Below are 18,863 nucleotides of genomic sequence, written 5' to 3' on the forward strand. Positions count from 1 at the left end.
CCCTAACAGCTGCATTGTGTTTTACATGTGAATGTACCATAGTTAATTCAACCATTCTCCCATATCTGGGCATTTAGATTCCTTCACCAGTATTTTATTTACATTTACAAACAAAGCCGCAATGAATAATTTTTTACACATATATTTTTATATCATCAGAAGTGTATTTTCAAGGTAAATTCCTAAAAGTGGGACCACTGGTTCACAAGGTGAGTGCAGATATAGTTCTGTGAGGTTCTGCCAGATTCCTCTCCAGTTATGCCAGTTTGCCTTGCCTGCAGTAGTGGAGTGCCCATTTCCCCACAGCCTGGCAAGCAGCATGTGTTGTCCAACTTTAATTTTTTTTTTTCCAAGCTGATAGTTGAGAAATAGTTATCTCAGTATGGTTTTAATTTGCATTTCTCTAATTGTAAGGTTGAGCATCTTTTCATGTGTTTAAAGACCATTTTATAATTTTGTGAATTGTTTATTCCTGTCTCTTCCCATTTTTCTGTTGAGTTTTTATAAGCATTCTTTATATAGATAGGAATACTAGTTCTGTATCTGTGATAAATGGTGCATTTATTTTTTCCCTCTTTATCAGTTGTGTTTTAAGGTTTTTTTTGCCATGCAAAAATTTTTCATTTTTTTTCTTTCTTCAAATTTTTCATTTTATGTCGTCCAATTTATACTGTTTAAGAATTGTCAATGGAGTTTTGAGTCAGTAATTAGAAAGCAAGCTTTTCCCTACATGGAGTTAAAAGAGGAATTTACCCATGTTTTCTTCTAGAACTTGTGGGATTTCATTTTTTCATATTTACATCCTGAGCCATTTGGAGTTTCTCTTCTTGTGCATGGCATAAAATACAGAACTAATTCTATCTTTTTCAAAATGGCTTCCCAGCTATCCCAGAACCGCTTATTATGAAGTCTGCCTCTGTCCTAGTAATTTGAAGGTCCTGTTTATCATATATTAAATTTCTTTTTCTATTTTGAGTCACTTGTGGACTTTATTTTCTGTTCTTCTGATCCATTTGTCTCTTCATGTGTCTGGACCACACTTTACATAGGCTTCAGAGTATGTTTTAGTGTCTGGTATGGTTCGTCTTTGTGGCAGTGTTCTTCTGGCTGTTCTTGAAGGTTTGTTTGTTTGTTTATTTAGAGACAGAGTCTCACTCTGTCGCCTAGGCTGGAGTGCAGTAGTGCAATTTTGGCTCACTGCAACCTCCGCCTCCCAGGTTCAAGTGATTCTCCTGCCTCAGACTCCTGGGTAGCAGGGATTACAGGTGTGCGCCACCACCCAGTTAATTTTTGTATTTTCAGTAGAGACACAGTTTCACCATGTTGGCCAGGCTGGTCTTGAACTCCTGGCCTCAGGTGATCTGCCTGCCTCGGCCTCCCAAAGTTCTGGGGTTACAGGCGTGAGCCACCACACCCAGCTAGGTTTATTTTAAATTTGAACTTCAATATCAACTTATCTTTTCCATAAAAAATTTATTCAAATTTTCAAGCCGGGTACTGTGGCTTACGCCTGTAATCCCAGCACTTTGGGAGGCCGAGGCAGGCAGATCACTTGAGTTTGAGACCAGCCTGGCCAACATGGTGAAACCCTGTCTCTACTGAAAATACAAAAATTAGCCAGGCATGGTGGTGTGCGCCTATAATCCCAGCTACCCAGAAGTCTGAGACAGGAGAATCACTTGAATTCCGGAGGCAGAGGTTGCAGTGAGCCAAGATCATGCCATTGAACTCTGGCCTGGGCGACAGATCAAGACTCTGTCTCAAAACAAACAAAATTATTCACATTTTCTTAAATTTGTTAACTTGGGGAAAACTGACATTTTCATTCTTTCCAGAAATAGACAATGTGTTTCCATTTGTTTAAGTCTACTTTTTTGTCTTTCAGGAGTGTTTTACCGTTTCCTTTGTATAGGTTTTGTACATTTACTTTTTTATCTTATTTATTTATTTTTTGAGACAGGGTCTTGCTCTGTCATCCAGGCTGGAGTGCAGTGGTGCAATCTTAGCCCACTGCAGCCTCCACCTTCCAAGCTCAAGTGATCCTCCCACCTTATCTTCCCAAGGAGCTGGGACTACAGGCACACACCACCACACCGAGCTAATTTTTTTTTTTTTTTTTTTGCAGAGACAGGATTTTGCCATGTTTTCCAGGCTAGTCTCCAACTCCTGGGTACAGGCAATCCTCCTGCCTTGGCCTCTCAAACTGCTGGAATTACAAGTGTGAGGCACTGTGCCCAGCCTGTATATTTATTACTAAGTTTATTCCTAAATAATCTCTGTTGCTGTTGTACATGGCGTTTTCTCTACCATTATTTTCTCTGCCTATTATGTATGTGAAGACTATTTTTGTGTGTGTTAATTTTATACCCTGCTACCTTGCTGAATTATGTTATTGTTTCCATTAATCATTGATTCTCTCAGGTTTTCTAGGCATACTATCTATCATTTTATATAGAAATTGTTTTATTCTTTAATGCCTCCAATTTATCTCTTCAGCTGCATTAAGTACGATGCTGCGTAGCAGTGGAATGAGGGAGCTCCTTTTTTAGTTACTGATCCTAGTGGAAAGGTGTGGCACACACTTTTGTGTTTTACTTTTGCTCCTGCTGTTGTTCCTACACCCTGGGGTGATCATATTTCTTTCTTCTCTACCTTTCAAACTTTTAATTTTATTTTTTGCCCACACTACACAGATGTAGCCCTTTCAAACTTTTATCCACCCTTCAAGGCCTGGCTCAAATGACACTTCTCCTTTTGAAGCCTTCTAATTCTAGTCAGCATTTTGTTCATACTATTCCTTCGTTATTTTTAATTTTTTAATTTTTTTTTGAAATGGAGTTTCACCTCTGTCGCCCAGGCTGGAGTGCAATGGTGCTATCTTGGCTCACTGCAACCTCTGCCTCCCAGGTTCAAGCAATTCTCCTGCCTCAGCCTCCCGAATAGCTGGGATTGCACCACACCCAGCTAATTTTTGTATTTTTAGTAGAGACAGGGTTTTACCACGTTGGCCAGGCTGCTCTTGAACTCCTTACCTCAGGTGATCCACTCTCCTCGGCCTCCCAATGTGTTGGGATTACAGGCGTGAGCCACTGCGTCTGGCCCTATTCATTTGTTATTATGCCACACGATAATTCCTTATGTGTACTCTTACACCACTAGGCAGAGTAGGAGCTCCCCGAGGGCAGACCTGAATCTTACCTCTGTGTTCCTAGTGCAGAGCCAGGAATTGGCACAGCTTCTGCTCTGCCTTGGGATATCCTCGGGTGATATCACAGAATTCCCAAATGAAATCAATTTTAATTCAGTTTATTTTAAAAAAGAAGTATATGCGAGGTGTGCTACTTTAGGAAAGAGAATTTTCAAAATTAAATTATGATAGATATCGCCATATTCTAAACAATGACCAGTGGCTTTTTCTGCTGTAGATTTTTTTTTTCTTTTCTATTTGAGTCAGAATCTTACTCTATCACCCAGGCTGGAGTGCAGTGGCATGATCTTGGCTCACTGCAACCTCTGCCTCCTGGGTTCAAGCGATTCTCCTGCATCAGCCTCCCAAGTAGCTGACATTACAGGCATATGTCACCACTCCCACCTAATTTTTGTATTTTTTGGTAGAGGTGGGGTTTTACTGTGTTGCCCAGGCTGATCTCAAACTCTTGACCTCAAGTGATCTGCCCACTTTGGCCTCCCAAAGTGCTGGGATTACAGGCATGAGCCACCGCACCTGGCCATGCCCAGCTAATTTTTGTATTTTTTGATAGAGCCAGGGTTTCACTTGTTGGCCAGGCTGGTCCCGGACTCCTGACCTCAGGTGAGCCACCTGTCTTGGCGTCCCAAAGTCTGGGATTATAGGCATGAGCCACCTCACCTGACCCGCTGTGGATTTTTAATTAAGTTTAAACCAGAAGTTATACACGGCTCTCGGGGGCAATATGTATATTAGTAAAAAAAAAAAAGATTTTATAACTCTCTTCTTACCCAACTCATATTGGATTTGAGGTTAATTTCTGGTTGCATGGGTGTTCTCAAGGTTCCTCCATTAGATTACTAGACATGGAGAAGGACCCCATTATCCAGCCATATGAGACTCATAGGCTGAAGGTGGGGACAAGGGAGGGTAGCAAATAGTGTTTGAGACAGTAGCAAATTCAGGGCAGCTCTCAAAGATTAAAGAAAACTTCAGCTTTCGAGTCTCATACAGCACCACAAACATTATCAAGAGCTATTTGCACGTGATGATGTACATGGACAGGCACAGGTGCTATATTTAGGTCTTTTCTAGCCTTAGGATCTTGACCTTGGTGAAGACTAGACTCTTTAGAGGCAATTGAAACCATGCTTCCAATTGGCTGGACACGGTGGCTCATGCCTGTAATCCCAGCACTTTGGGAGGTCAAGGCAAGCAGATCACAAGGTCAGGAGATAAGACCATCCTGGCTAACACGGTGAAACCCCATCTCTACTAAAAATGTTAAAAATTAGCTGGGTGTGGTGGTGGGCGCCTGTAGTCCCAGCTACTCGAGAGGCTGAGGCAGGAGAATGGCATGAATCCGGGAGGCGGAGCTTGCAGTGAGCTGAGATCGCGCTACTGCACTCCAGCCTGGGTGACAGAGCGAGACCGCGTCTCAAAAAAAAAAAAGGAAAAAGAAAAAGAAAAACCATGCCTCCCATTATGGCCAGGTGAGTATGCTAGTTTCCCAATGACCCTCTAACAAATTGCCACAAATTTAGTGGCTTGAAACAACATGAATTGAGTATCTTACAGTTCTGAAGTTTGGAAGTCTTAATTGGGTCTCACTGGGCTAAAATCAACGTGTCATCAGAGCTGTGTTCCCTTCAGGAGACTCTGGAGGAGAATCTGCTTTCTTGCCCTTTCCAGCTTCTGGAGGCCACTTCCATTCTTTGCTTTGTAGTTCCTTTCCAGCTTCAAAATCAGCAATGGCTGTTTTTTCCCACACAGCTGCACTCTGACCTTAACTCTTCTGTCTCCCTCTTCCATTTCTTAGGATCTCTGTGATTACATTGGGCCCACCTGGCTATTCCACATCAGCAATTAGAAACCTTAATTCCAACTGCTACCTTAATTCCTCTTTTTAGTGTGACATAACATCTTCAGAGGTTCATGGGCTTAGTATATGGACCTCTTTAGGAACCATTATCTTGCCTACCACAGCTAATATCACAGCTGTCTGGGGAGCAGGTTCAACAGCTGCAAGGCAAGCCTTGCAGAGGGCATCTTCACCTTCTGAGACGTGACAATGACCCAAGAACAGGGCTCATTCATTTGTTCTCTTGTGGTACCGTGCAGCTCCAAATATTTCTTGAGAGCTGTGTCCTAGACAGCCATGCTAGGGATACTACAGTGAACAAAATAAACAAGCTTCCTCAACTTATTTAGAGACTAGAGTGGGTATCAGGTATCAGGACTAGGGTATAGGTATAACACAGTCACATGACTAAATATATAATTTTTAAAAGGCTGTGTTTAGTTCAATAAAGGAGAAGTTCAGGGTGCTTGGAGAAGACTTAATGGTATGTACTGCCTTAATCCAGGTCAGAACATCTTCCCCTTGAAACTGGTGTTTGAGCGGAGCTGGAAAGGATGAGGGCATGGGGATGAGGGCATGGGGGTGGGGGTAGAGCTCAGGGAGGGCGGCCTGTGCAAAGGCCCTGGCAGGGGAAGGAGCCTGGGGACTTGAAGGAGCTGAAGGATGGCCACTGTGGTTGGAGATCAGAGCCAGAGGGAGACGGTGGCACAAGGGGAGGCTAGAGCGCTTGGTAAGAGCCCAGGTCGTGTTGGAGAGTCCTGGAAGCTGTGCAAACGGCCAAAGTACCTGGGTATTTAAAATATTTGAATGGCTTTATCTGGGAGGGCTGACAGAGCTGAATGCTAACCAGATGACTTTAGCCGCTAGTGTTATATGAAAAACGGGCTTCAGTGAGGCAATAGTCACCCAATTGTAGCATCTGAGAGACAGTGATTACTTAGATAAGAAGTGGAGAGAGGTGGCTGAAATAGTTCATTTAGGAGCCAAAACTAGCAGGACTTGGTGATGGATTGGTTATGGGGGTTAAGGAAAAAGGTATCCAGGGAGGTCTTAGGTTTGGAGAAGTAGATTCAGGGCTTAGTAGGACCATGAATTCAGTTTTGGATATGTTAAGGGAATGCTACTTGCATGTAAGCGGGTAAAGACCCGCAGTGCTGCCTACCATCTTCCTCCCTGCAGGAGAGCTCTACCCCAAAGACTCATAAGGCCTCAAATGGCAACAGCGCTGAGGTTAAGAAACCCAAGTTCAGAGGCTGCTTAGAAGAAGGCAAGCCAGCTGAGCTAAGAGCAGCCAGGAGAGTGCAGCATGAGAAAGGTGTGTCAGAGTGAATATCGAGTGGGGAGGACTGAAAATGGGTCCTGACTTTAAGGATGTGGTAAATTCTAGGGGGGTTTCTGTGATATGGGGGTCAGTGAGGGAGAAGTTTTTTGTTTGTTTGTTTCAAAGACAGTCTTGCTCTGTTGCCCAGGCTGGAGTGCAGGGGCGCAATCTCGGCTCACTACAACCTCCACCTCCCGGGTTCAAGTGATTCTTATGCCTCAGCCTCCCAAGTAGCTGGGATTACAGGCATACATCACTACACCCAGCTAATTTTTTTGTATTTTAGTAGACAGGGTTTCCCAGGCTGGTCTCGAACTCCTGAGCTCAGGTGATCCACCCACCTTGGCCTCCCAAAGTGCTGGGATTACAGGTGTGAGCTACTGTGCCTGACCTGGAGCAGCTTTTTTAAAGTAGAGTTAAAGAGTAGGAGAATGAGAAGATAGAGACAGTGGGTGTAGACAGCTCTACAAGTAGAGATAAAGCGGTAACTGAAGGGGGAAATGGGATAAGGTTAGGCTATTTGTTTGTTTGTTTATTTATTTATTTAGAGATAGAGTTTAGCTCTTGTTGCCCAGGCTGGCAGTGACTCAATCTCAGCTCACTGCAACCTCCGCCTCCCAGGTTCAAGTGATTCTCCTGCCCTAGCCTCCCTAGTAGCTGGGATTACAGGCACCCGCCACCATGCCCAGCTAATTTTTTGTATTTTTAGTAGAGACAGGGTTTCACTATGTTGACCAGGCTGGTCTCGAACTCCTGAGGTCTCGAGCTCAGGCGATTCACCTGCCTCAGCCTCCTAAAGTGCTGGGATTACAGGTATGAGTCACTGTGCCTGGCTATTTCTGTATTGAAGACGGCCCAGTGGCTCATGCCTGTAATTCTAGCATTTTGGGAGGCCAAGGTGGGAGGACTGCTTAAAGCCGGGAGTTTGAGACCAACCTGGGCCACATAGCAAGACCCTGTCTTTATGAGGGGAAAAACAAAACAAAACAAAACTGCATCGTGGTGCATGCCTGTAGTTACAGCTACTCCTGAGGCTGAGGTGGGAGGATTGGCCAGGAGTTTGAGGCTGTGGTGAGATGTGATCACACAGCTGCACTGCAACCTGGGCAATAGGACAAGACCTGATCACAAATAAAAAAGTAAAGATGAGAGGCATTTGAACATTTGAAAATGCTAATATTCTGAGGGGGCTGGCATGCGGAGATAGGGAATGACTGGCTTTAACCTGGAAGGGTGGCTTCTGCTGTAGCAGGAGGGGAAGAAAAAAATGGATGAATTCATCCAGTGGCCTACGGAGGCTTCCTTGATCTCTGCCTTTCACGGTCCTGGTGGAAGCTTTGATGGCTCAGGAGGGGAGTCAGCAGCAGACCATTGATCCCAAACTGAAGATTGTCGTGTGCCTTTGAAGTCAGGGAAAGGTATAGTTTTAGGACTTGTTGGACCAATAATGAAGGTTCTGGGTGTTCTGTGAACCATCACCAGCAAAGAGGGATATAATACTGGTCAGATTTCTGAAGAGGACTGTCACCTGGAGCATTTAATGAGCAAACTCTCTCTTTGGAATCAACAGTGCAGTTCCTTTTTTCCCTCCAGTTTTCTTGCATGTTCTTTGGAGCAGTTTCTTCTGACCAGCAAGAACACTTCAACCACCCTTTCGACAGTCTGGCAAGAGCAAGTGACAGTGAAGAGGACATGAATAATGGCAGTTTCTCTATATTCTAATGCTTAATGATGTCTGAGCTGGCCCATGTCTGAGCTGGCCCACAGCCCAGTGACTGGCTCATTTGCCCCTCAAGCACGAGTTTGCATGTTTAGTGTCTAAAAGAGGTTGTCCAGAACTTCCTTGGAATGGAGGATGGGCTTTTAAACCACATCATCTTGTACAACAACCATATCTAGAAATAGCTGTTTGTCAAGTGTATGTAACTTGCTTTAAATCCATTATGCTACTTGGGAGGCAGAAGAGTTTCCTGTGAAGGAAAAAAGCCCATTAGAGTTATTCAGTTCAATGCATGTTCACCCTAGAGGTTTTAACATCTTTGCTAGTTTTATAAAGGTATTTAAACTTTATTCAACAGCCATTTGGAGTGCATCAAGATGGCTTGAAATGGAATTTTGTGATTTGTAGTCAGGTATCTTTTGTATTTGATTACAAACATTTGGATTTTAGTTTTCTCATGTAATACCATGGCCTTTTTTGTCCATTGTTTTTTATATTTTAAGACTTTAAGTAGAATAAACCCTGGAAAAAAGATCAAGAATAAAAATATATAGTCACCTTCACTTAGCTTTTTTAGACGGAGTCTCACTTTGTCACTCAGGCTTAAGTGCAGCGGTGCCATCTCAGCTCACTGCAACGTCTGCCTCCCAGGTCCAAGCGATTCTCCTGCCTCAGCCTCCAGTGTTGGCTGGGATTGCAGGTGCGTGCCACTATGGCTGGCGAATTTTTTGTATTTTGTAGAGACAGGGTTTCACCGTGTTGGCCAGGCTGGTCTTGAACTCCTGATCTCAAGTGATCTGCCCACCTAGGCCTCCCAAAGTGCTTGGGATTACAGGCTTGAGCCACTGCTCCCAGCCAGGAGTGTTTTTACGTATTACAAAATTTTATTTCTTAACCTCAAATTGTTCTGATTTTCAGATGTGATTTTTTATTTTGCAGTGTGATGCAGAAAAGAATTTAATGGAAGTGATGCCAAATATTTCTGTATTATCTGACATAGAACAGCATCCTCCACTGCCAAGACAGCCTGAGTTTGGAGTGGAATAAGGTGGAAAACGAATGTCTCTGTTCTTTGGCCCTTTAAGGGTTAGCTTTTTACCTGTACAAATGGACTAAAAAATCTGGCACAAAACATTGTTATGTAATGTCTTATGATGTGTGCCTCTCCCTCCCCCAAACCTGTTTACAGTCAATTATAACCTGACAAACGAGACTTTTGTAACATCTTATTGTTAAGTCTTTCTGAAACCTTCAAACCTAAGGAAGTGTTAACTGGCAAGCAATTGTAGTTTAGACTTTGTGAGAAATTCATAAAGGTGGCGGAGTAGATTAGCATGCTTTAGAACTGTGAATAGAGTTCTAACTGAAACCAGAATGAATTTGGCTCTTGTAGCTTAGTAATGAGTCATAGCTACCCACAATAACCTAATAAAAACTCAAGTTCATCCCAAGATGTTCCTTAGTGAATGAAAATGGGCCTTAACCAAGCTTTTTGTGGTAATTGGCAATGCCCACATAATTTCAACTAAGTCCTTTCATATGGTAGGCTGAAGATTTATGTATCTTATGCTTACACTGATGATTAACACTGAATTTCTGATATTTCTAACAAATGGAGATTTGTTAGACACAGGGAGCTTTTATACACAAGAGTAACTGTAGGTCTCTGCTGAGGATAACATTTCTGGTTCATTCATTGAAATAGGCAGAGGGGTTTAGGTCTTGAAAGCATCATCATCAGTAATAGCCTGGATGCAGCATTGGACTATTAAAGATAGTTAACACTGGCAAGGCTCATGCCTGTAATCCCAGCACTTTGGGAGGCCCAGGTGGGAGGATCACTTGAGCCCAGCAGTTCAAGACCAGCCTGGGCAACATGGTGAGATCCCATCTCTACAAAAAATACAAAAATTAGCTGGGCACTTTGAGATTTTAGAATTTGGATACAAAGTGCTAAGTTGAAATACAGTCATCTGCTGCATAACAAAGTTTTGGTCAATGATGGACTGCACAGACAGTGGTAGTCCCGTAAGATAATGGAGTGGCCCTATACAGGTGTACCGTTTTTTGTCTTTCATACCATAGTTTTGCTGAACCATTTCTATATTTAGATATTCAAATGCTTACTGTTGTGTTACAACTGCCTACAGTATTCAGTACAGTAACATGCTATACAGGTTTGTCGCCTAGGAGCAACAGGCTATCCATATAGTCCAGATGTGTAGTAGGCTAGATCATCTAGGCTTGTGTCAGTACACAATGATGAAATTGCTAAGGATGCATCTGTCAGAACATCTCTGCTGTTAAACAACACGACCGTACACCAGATTTTTTTTGTAGTTTCCCTCTATATATGGAAGGTGCAAAGCCTCAGCTGGGAAAAACTTCTATAATTTACATTCAGTTGTCAGTCCATTTTGATGAATTTCTGAGGAAGCTCACCTGATATAGTGAAGCAGCCAGCTGGAGCCAGTTAAAGTAGTAGCATATATTCAGTGCTAGAATGACTAGGAGGCTTAGAAATGAGGACTTGAGACCGACAAACTCAGTGTCAAGGGCTGGTGTCTCACTTAGTTACTATTCAAACCAAAAGAAGTACACAGATTAGTATAAATACTATGTTTATTAAATATCTTTACAGTTTATTTAAATGTATTTACAGAACTATTCCTGCATAAGTTATAATTCAGACATCCAAATTCAGGTAATTGCCTCTTGGGTAATAAGACAAATAATGATAGTCTCAACAGAAAAAAAGCAGCTCATTAGTATACACACAGATTCTAATTTGCTTCATTATTTAGCCATCTTTGCCACAAACTACCTGCTAACAGTTAAAATTTTGACATGGACACATTTTAGTTGAGAAGTTCAATTTTGCAAAGAATTTAATTTTAAATAAATAGAATCCAAATATGTTCTGCTTCATGTTTTGTTTTATAAGCAGATTTTGGTTTTTGATACTGTAAAATTTTTAAAATGCAAAAATGTGATACAGTTTCCAGAGAAACTGAATGCTGTAGCTTCTACCAAAGACAGCTGGTAAAAGGTGACCTAAGGAACCATGAACTTACCCAAAGTACAAATGTTTACAGTTCGAGCCAATATCTTGTTTACATTCTCCCAAACACTCAAAGCTGACTCAATAAATTCCCACGATTCCTGCCTAACTTGTTACTTGGTATGGTGGGCTAGTGGTACTGACGGTGGTTTCCATCTCCGGGCTACTGTCCTATCCAGAACACACAAAGCTGATAGGAGTGGATGCTCTCCCATCATGCAAAGCTTGAAACCGAGTTTCTAATCTAGACACAGCCCAACCCCCAGACATACATACCTGGAATGGATTCTTTTGTGACTTAGTACCCATCAACCATGTCAAGCAAATACAGTAACTCAGGACAAATAACTTGTTCCCCCTGCCTCCCATTTCTTCTTTTAGTTTTCAGAGCCTATGGACTCTGTTGCATCTCCATTTGGTAAATTTTTTTTTTTTTTGTGCGCAGGCAGCTTAAGTTCATAGGAAGAAATAAGGTTCTGATATGTTTAGAGTGCACATTTTAAAACAGAACAAAATAAAAATTTCAAGCATGTGATAAAAATATTGATTTTTATAATACAGTATTGCTTTATAAATATAGATGGAAAAGCTATAAACTTTACTGGTCTTTGGTGCATCCAGAGAGGGATAATTTGCCATTTGTAAATTAGAAATCCAAATTTTTTCTTTTGTTATAAAAGTCCATTACATGAGGCAAGTGTGTGTGTCTGTGTGTGTGTGTTGCTTAAAATACAATTAACACACACATCAGGTTCAGAATCAGACCCACCAAATGGTACAGCACAGTAACAACCAATGGAAGCTTGGGTCTGTGACCTGGAAAATTCTACTATGGGTCCAACACAGCCTCTGACCAAAGAGTAGGAGAGATACTTGTTAAGCAGCACTCCAACTGACCCTCCCGGCAGTCATAAAATTAAGTGCATAACACAAAAAGAACAGGGGAAAATAGAGAAAATATTTTATGTCACTAATCTATAGGCCAGATCCAAAGTCAATTCCACTGTGAAACTCAATTCTTGCCCCACTACTTTCAGTATCACTGGAACAAACACATTGTCAATTTCTAACAATCATTTCTCAAAAAGGTAAGCTGAGTAAATGAGTTGTGTATAACGCCACCAATCTAACTTTACAAATACTGTGTTTGACAGGTTAAATGAGAGCAGAGAAAAACCAGAAACTTGACGAGCATTGCTCTTACCAGGAATTAAACATAGGCGTTGGAAAATGAATGCAAAATATATCCAGATCATAAGGCTACATACCTCTTACCAAAAACAATTGAAAACCTAAACAAAAGAGCTGAAGTTGTCAATCCTAATATAAATGTATTCCTTCTAACAAAACCCTTCTGGATGCAACTTTCTTTACTTTTTAAATACACAGAGACTGCAAATAGTTTGTGCAAAATAAATACCCCGCCACTTGCCACTCATGCTTCTGTGTTTTATCATAGCATGATTTCTCCTTAAATAGAGTCTCCCTCCAGACCCCCCACCCCGCCCCCACCTTGTCTACCAAAGAATTCTGTTTTGTCAAGTTAGGGTAGTTAAGGCATTCTGACATGTAATTAAAGGTGATTCAAAATAGATTATCTAACATTATGCCAATTTAGGAATAGTAGATAAATTACTGAACGGCTTACAAATGAATAACTCATTCTTATTATAAATGAAATGCCTGTTACAAGCATGATGCATTGAAATATAGTAATGACATGTACATGGTACATGTTAAACAATTTTAAATAAAAGCTTGACAGTTACTCAAATATACAGTACAAATTCACAAAACAAAATCTTTTAAAACAAGTTGAGGTAACCTCAAACATAAATTTTAATGCAATAAACCAGGGAGTCAGTATCTCCTTTAGAGAAAGACTTTCTATATTCTCAAGTAGATTCTCATCAGGTTTAATTGCATTCTCATCTATACACCAATGTTACCTGACTTATATATAAAACATGGCTTTAATTTAAGGATTTCTAAGTATATATTTTTTTCTACCACCAAGTTAATGAAGGAAAAAACTGACCCAAAAATATATATCTTTACAGCAGTCCACTTGTACACAAACCTTAAAAATAAGTTTCAGCTTGCAGATAATGGGAAAACTGAATGCGGGGTAGTTTTGTAAGGAAACTATACACTGCAAAATGGCTATTCAGAAACTGTAAACATTAAGCTTGATTCAGAAACCCCTACATTTCTGTGTGGGGTAATTGTAAATGTCAGATCATCACTGGGAGTTTTCCTTATGGACGTCTGTGCTGCTGCCGCTGCACACAGTGCTCTCTCCACATGGACTCACTGGATTTGGTGCATGCTCTATAGAAAGCAAGGCTACTAATAAAAGGTCTGAGAGTACAAGTATGGGTAGGTAGCATGACCGCTGAAAGCCAACAAAATTCAAAGTTACAGTTGTTTGTTCTCAACCCTTCAGGCCTTGGGCCCTAGAGTTCCCATTCGGGGGCATCCTATCAGACAACTAGGAGGAATTTCAGCCGTAACATTAAAATTTCTAGGCTTTGAGGGGTTTTACAATCTTGAATAATATTTCCATAAAAAAATACTGGTAAAGTGTCTCCCCCACCCCTCCTGGTGATCAGACCTTAGCCTGTGATTTGGACTAATCAATAAACTGCCAAAACTTTAACCACAGGAACACAAGCATCTTTTTAAAAGCATGAAATACTTGCACCCATAGAACTAAAATGGATTTTTCTCCCGATTTGTAACAAAAAAGCTTCTGGGATCAAAACTGTATAACCCAGAGCAATGTTTTAGAGCAGAATCATAAGCCCCTGAAAAACAGGAGTTTATAACAAAGACATAAAGCCACACCAATCATCGTAACAAAGACTATGCCTGTGGAGTACACATGTAACATTTCTTTTGATGAATAATATATGTTTCTAGACGTATCATTACGTACAATTTGTGTTAGACTTGTACAATCCCTTTAGCACACTAGGATTTTGAATTCACTTTACCAACATTACTCATTTTCAATACTTCAACTACTTTTGAAAAGAAACAGCCACGGTGGCACTGAACACCTCCATCCCCATCATGGAAAGAACATCGAGAAATGAAGGCCAATCTTCAAATCTTGGATCTCTTCAGTTGCTGCCGGCAGATATGAGCTAGTGAATGATAGTAGTGGTTCTCAACAAAGATCTCAATGGGTCTCAAGAAGACAGGCAAAAGACTTACATCACTGGCCATTGAGATCAGTGGCAAAGAAATGTGGTCCTGCCAGCAGGATCAGCACACATGGCAGGGGAAATTTGGGATGATGAAAGGAAAGGCAGGACTCGACACCTCAGCTAGTCTGTATACTCAGCCACTATTGAAAGAAGGACGGTGATGTCATCTGGCTTTCCACCTACAATGAAAATGAGAACCTATCAGTATATTTTAAAAGGAAAAGTCAATAAAAAATGTGTACTTAAATAAGTACTAGGAGACAAATGCTTGCATTCCAGGCAGTTTTGGTTTGTCAGTATACCCTAGTAGAATAAAGAAAAAAATATTTGATGAAGAAAAACAGTTAAACAAAACTCCAAGAAATTATATGAAACTGAAGCTTAAAAAAAAAAAATCTGGCCGGGTGCGGTGGCTCAAGCCTGTAATCCCAGCACTTTGGGAGGCCGAGACGAGCGGATCACGAGGTCAGGAGATCGAGACCATCCTGGCTAACATGGTGAAACCCCGTCTCTACTAAAAAATACCAAAACTAGCCGGGCGAGGTGGCGGGCGCCTGTAGTCCCAGCTACTCGGGAGGTTGAGGCAGGAGAATGGCGTAAACCCGGGAGGCAGAGCTTGCAGTGAGCTGAGATCCGGCCACTGCACTCCAGCCTGGGCGACAGAGCCAGACTCCGTCTCAAAAAAAAAAAAAAAAAAAAAAACTTCCCTGCTCCTTTACAACAGGCGCTCTATTCAAACAGCCCACCACATCCTCTGTTCACATCAATCACAGTGAATCTGACGAGAAAGTTACATGCTTCTATACCCACAATCCTAATTTAGACAAACATATCCAGTGTTTTGAAACTAGGAATAGCCTTGTATTCTAATCTGCCAAACAGCTATGGCATGCACTTTTTTCTATTTTAACATTTTTTGAAGGACTAAGAAATGTTTCACATGTCATAAAATTTTATCAACAAGAAACGGACTAATTCTACTAGCTCTGATATGCTAGCACCAACATGTCGTCCCAGCCCTGAGACGGAGCCACCGGCCTGCTCCCAAAGTCACACATCAGGCAGTAGATAGGACAAGTCTTCAGTCAAGGGCAGTTTCACATTGCTTCCCTCTTCAAACCCTGCTGTGGCAATTTGGCAGGCAAATACTGTTGAGTCCCACAAAGCAGAGGAAGGGAGAAGCGAAATGTCAGACACGTGAAAGGCAAAATGTTAAACTGTTAGGAATGTCCATGCACTCTGGGCAGAGCTCAGAGGCCTTTTGGGCTCAGGTCCAAGCATTGCAGTGGCGGCAATAAAGGGCTTCAGGTTCCACCTGCCTCTGCGGCCAATGAGGTTCAGTTCTGAAGGGCATGCTGTGTGGGGAAGACATAACGACATGCACTTGCTCTCATCCTCCTGACCTTGCTGAAAGCCACCAGTGCACAGCTTGGGGGCTGGGAAAGGATACCTCCACAGTCTCACCCAGAGCCCAGAATGCTCCACTCTACTGACACCACGTCCCCAGTCCCTATGACCTTCCCAAAGAATGCTTACCTCTCACATTTAATCCATTGTCACATGCAAACTGTGCAAAAGGTGACATATAATTTGGGTCATAGGCCAGCTCATGAGCTTGCTCAGCAATGCTTCTTGCAGTCTGCTGTATACTCTCATAATTTGAATTCTAAGATAAAGCATGAGGAAGTTATTTTACCATAATGCTCAAGACAGTAACATTTATCTAACCACCTTTTCCATCATTTAAGTTTTATTCTAGTTAGAAAAGACATTAAAACATCATGCCCTGGCTAATATGAACAAGACACCAGTGCTGCCTGCACAAGGTATCAATCAGAAAGTCCTTTGCTATGGTGGCCTTATGCCCTAAAGTTTGGATTTTCATTTCTGCATTTTTCCCATTTGAAATTCTTAAGGTATTCTTGCTAAAATAGGATGAACTGAAAAGGCAGATTCTGATAGCCTTTGAAGGATACTTCAAAAACTTCCCTGCTTAGGAACACACCCTGGCCAACCCCAGTTTGCCTCCAAGAGCTGCCAGTTGCTCTAGTGAAAATACCTTCAGAATTTTGTATCAGGAGGAGATTCCTGTCTAGCTGTGAAATCTTGGGCCTTAACTTTATCCTTGCTGCTCCAACTACCTCATCTGCAAAACGGGGATGGGAACACGAGGTCCACTTCAGCTCTAGTTTCAGTGTAACGACAGGTCTCTGCTTCAATATCACCTCCTCAAAAAGGCCCTCCCTGACCAATCTATCTAAAGTAGTAGCAGTCCCTTCTACTCTCTATTCCCTTATCCAGCTTTGTTTTTCTTCTTATTTAGCACCCACATTACATCATAGATTTATTTCCCTGTATTTATCTATTTTCCTCCACTAGGATGTAAGTTCCATACAGGTAGGGACTGTGTAGATTCTGCTCACCACTGTGTCACCACACAGAACACAGTGCCTGCAACAAGGAAGCACCTCACACTGCACTCCACAGACAAGGCGTGGCACTAAGGAGTTCCTACACAGGGCTGTAGTTAATCCTCACTGCAACCCTATAAAAGAGGATCTTTAGGATGCCCCATTTTATGTGAAGAAAATATTGCTTAAACAGTTTTAAGAAACCCTAGATCTCAGCAACTTCAATAAATAATTAAAAAAAGAAAGAAAGAAATGTACCCAAAGTCATACTGGTAAGAGGTAAAGACTAATGAGAAAAAGACTGATTTTTCCCAGGGTGTGTTCACAAAGCCAGGAAAAAGTTGAAAGCCTAGTTTTCACCTCCTTCCTCTCTCTATGGGAGAAACCCAAACTATTTGGTTACCGGTGGCAGCTCAGGTCACATTGAGGCTTCCAGCGGCCTGCTGCCTTTGGCTGGCTCTGGCATGACTATTTCCTGTCTTTGCCTGATTCAACACCTGCTGGGTGTGTTAGAAGAATAAAAGGAGAAAAAGACAACCAGGACCCAACATCATTAGACACCATTAAAATACAAATAAAGATACAAACAAGAAATGCCCTCCACCTAGACTTTTCCTACTTTTACCAGCCTATGAAAAACTTGGGTAGGAAGCTTCTTTTTCCAAGTGCTCTAATTATTTGAAAGACCAGAGCTATTATTAGTTTCCTGAAATTCACAAAATAGTTCTTTCCAAAACTACAAAGAGATAATGCAACTGAATCCATAAAACTCAGCTGTCCAGAGAGGGCCACTGTTCCCAAGAGCTAACCTTTGAGTTAATTACCTTTAACTTTTTTAGCTCCTGAAGGATCATATAATCAGGCATGTTGTCAAAGAGTCCATCTGTTGCCGTCAGGATAATGTCTCCTAACTGGACATCAAAAGACGTGCTATCAGCAGCATCCGGACTGTGGCAAGGACAGGAGAGGGACAAAGTTAAAAAGGCCCTTTAGAGATGAGTTCAAAATGTCCTACAGGCACTATTTTACAATGTAATAAGCCTTCTGCAAGAAAAACTAATTTATAATAATGTAATCAATTTTTTTAAAAAGTCACTCTGAAACTCCCAACCCTGAAAAAAGTTAATTGAAAACTAATATAAAATGTTTCAAAATTTTAACTGCAACTCCTGAGTAAAACCAAGTATGATGATTAGTCACAAGTGGCTGAGAAGGAGGAAGGGTTCTCTTCTGAGTCAGATCTAACACACCTCTAAAATCCAAGTGGAAATGAGCCTTTATTCCTAATACTTTAGAGCCAAATTCCATCCTCCCTCTCTCTCCTTTTTTTTGAGATGGAGTCTCGCTCTGTCACCCAGGGGTTTCACTGTGTTTGCCAGGATGGTCTTGCTCTCCTGACCTTGTGATCTGTCTGCCTCGGCCTCCCAAAGTGCTGGGATTACAGGCGTGAGCCGCTGTGCCCAGCCTTTTTTTTTTTTTTTTTTTTTTTTTTTTTGGAGACAATTGGAGACAAGTCTCACTCTGTCGTGGAGGCTGGAGGCTGGAGTGCAGTGGCACGATATAGGCTCACTGCAACCTCTGCCTTCCAGGTTCAAGCGATTCTCCTGTCTCAGCCTCCCGAGTAGCTGGGACTACAGGCATGTAAATAGTGCCTGTAGGACCACAGCCATGCACCACCACGCCCGGCTAATTTTTTTTTTACATTTTTAGTAGAGACAGGCTTTTGCCATGTTGGCCAGGCTGGTCTTGAACTCCGGACCTCAGGTGATCCACCTGCCCTGGCCTCCCAAAGTGCTGGGATTACAGGCGTGAGCCACTGTAATCACCAGTCGCCCAGCCCACCCTCTCTTTTTTTTTTTTTTTTTTGAGACGGAGTCTCGCTCTGTCACCCAGGCTGGAGTGCAGTGGCCGGATCTCAGCTCACTGCAAGCTCCACCTCCCAGGTTTAGGCCATTCTCCTGCCTCAGCCTCCCGAGTAGCTGGGACTACAGGCGCCGCCACCTCGCCCGGCTAGTTTTTTGTATTTTTTAGTAGAGACGGGGTTTCACCGTGTTAGCCAGGATGGTCTCGATCTCCTGACCTCCTGATCC

The 18,863-nt window shown here is 42.0% G+C and overlaps 2 protein-coding genes across 13 annotated transcripts in view; one reads left to right on the forward strand and one right to left on the reverse strand.

Moving 5' to 3' along the window:
* Window positions 1-11,005, forward strand: part of RAD9B (RAD9 checkpoint clamp component B) — a 37,269-nt gene extending 26,264 nt beyond the window's left edge. For 8 of the 12 annotated variants that reach the window (XM_023202833.2, XM_023202572.2, XM_023202785.2 and 5 more), the window contains one exon: window positions 7,963-11,005. In XM_023202833.2, the coding sequence (XP_023058601.1) occupies window positions 7,963-8,091 (129 nt within the window). In that variant the 3' untranslated portion in view covers window positions 8,092-11,005. The remainder of the gene's footprint in view (window positions 1-7,962) is intronic. The other 4 variants (XM_023202704.2, XM_031936363.1, XM_031936359.1 and 1 more) reach the window with 2 other exon arrangements.
* PPTC7 (protein phosphatase targeting COQ7) overlaps window positions 10,694-18,863 on the reverse strand; it is a 51,498-nt gene continuing 43,328 nt past the window's right edge. The window contains exons 4-6 of the mRNA XM_023203054.1: window positions 17,598-17,721; window positions 15,899-16,028; window positions 10,694-14,541 (exon numbers count right to left, since the gene is read on the reverse strand). Of these exons, the coding sequence (XP_023058822.1) occupies window positions 14,483-14,541; window positions 15,899-16,028; window positions 17,598-17,721 (313 nt within the window). The 3' untranslated portion in view covers window positions 10,694-14,482. The remainder of the gene's footprint in view (window positions 14,542-15,898; window positions 16,029-17,597; window positions 17,722-18,863) is intronic.

Source organism: Piliocolobus tephrosceles, chromosome 10 (assembly GCF_002776525.5).
Source record: "Piliocolobus tephrosceles isolate RC106 chromosome 10, ASM277652v3, whole genome shotgun sequence".
Lineage (NCBI taxonomy): Eukaryota > Metazoa > Chordata > Mammalia > Primates > Cercopithecidae > Piliocolobus > Piliocolobus tephrosceles.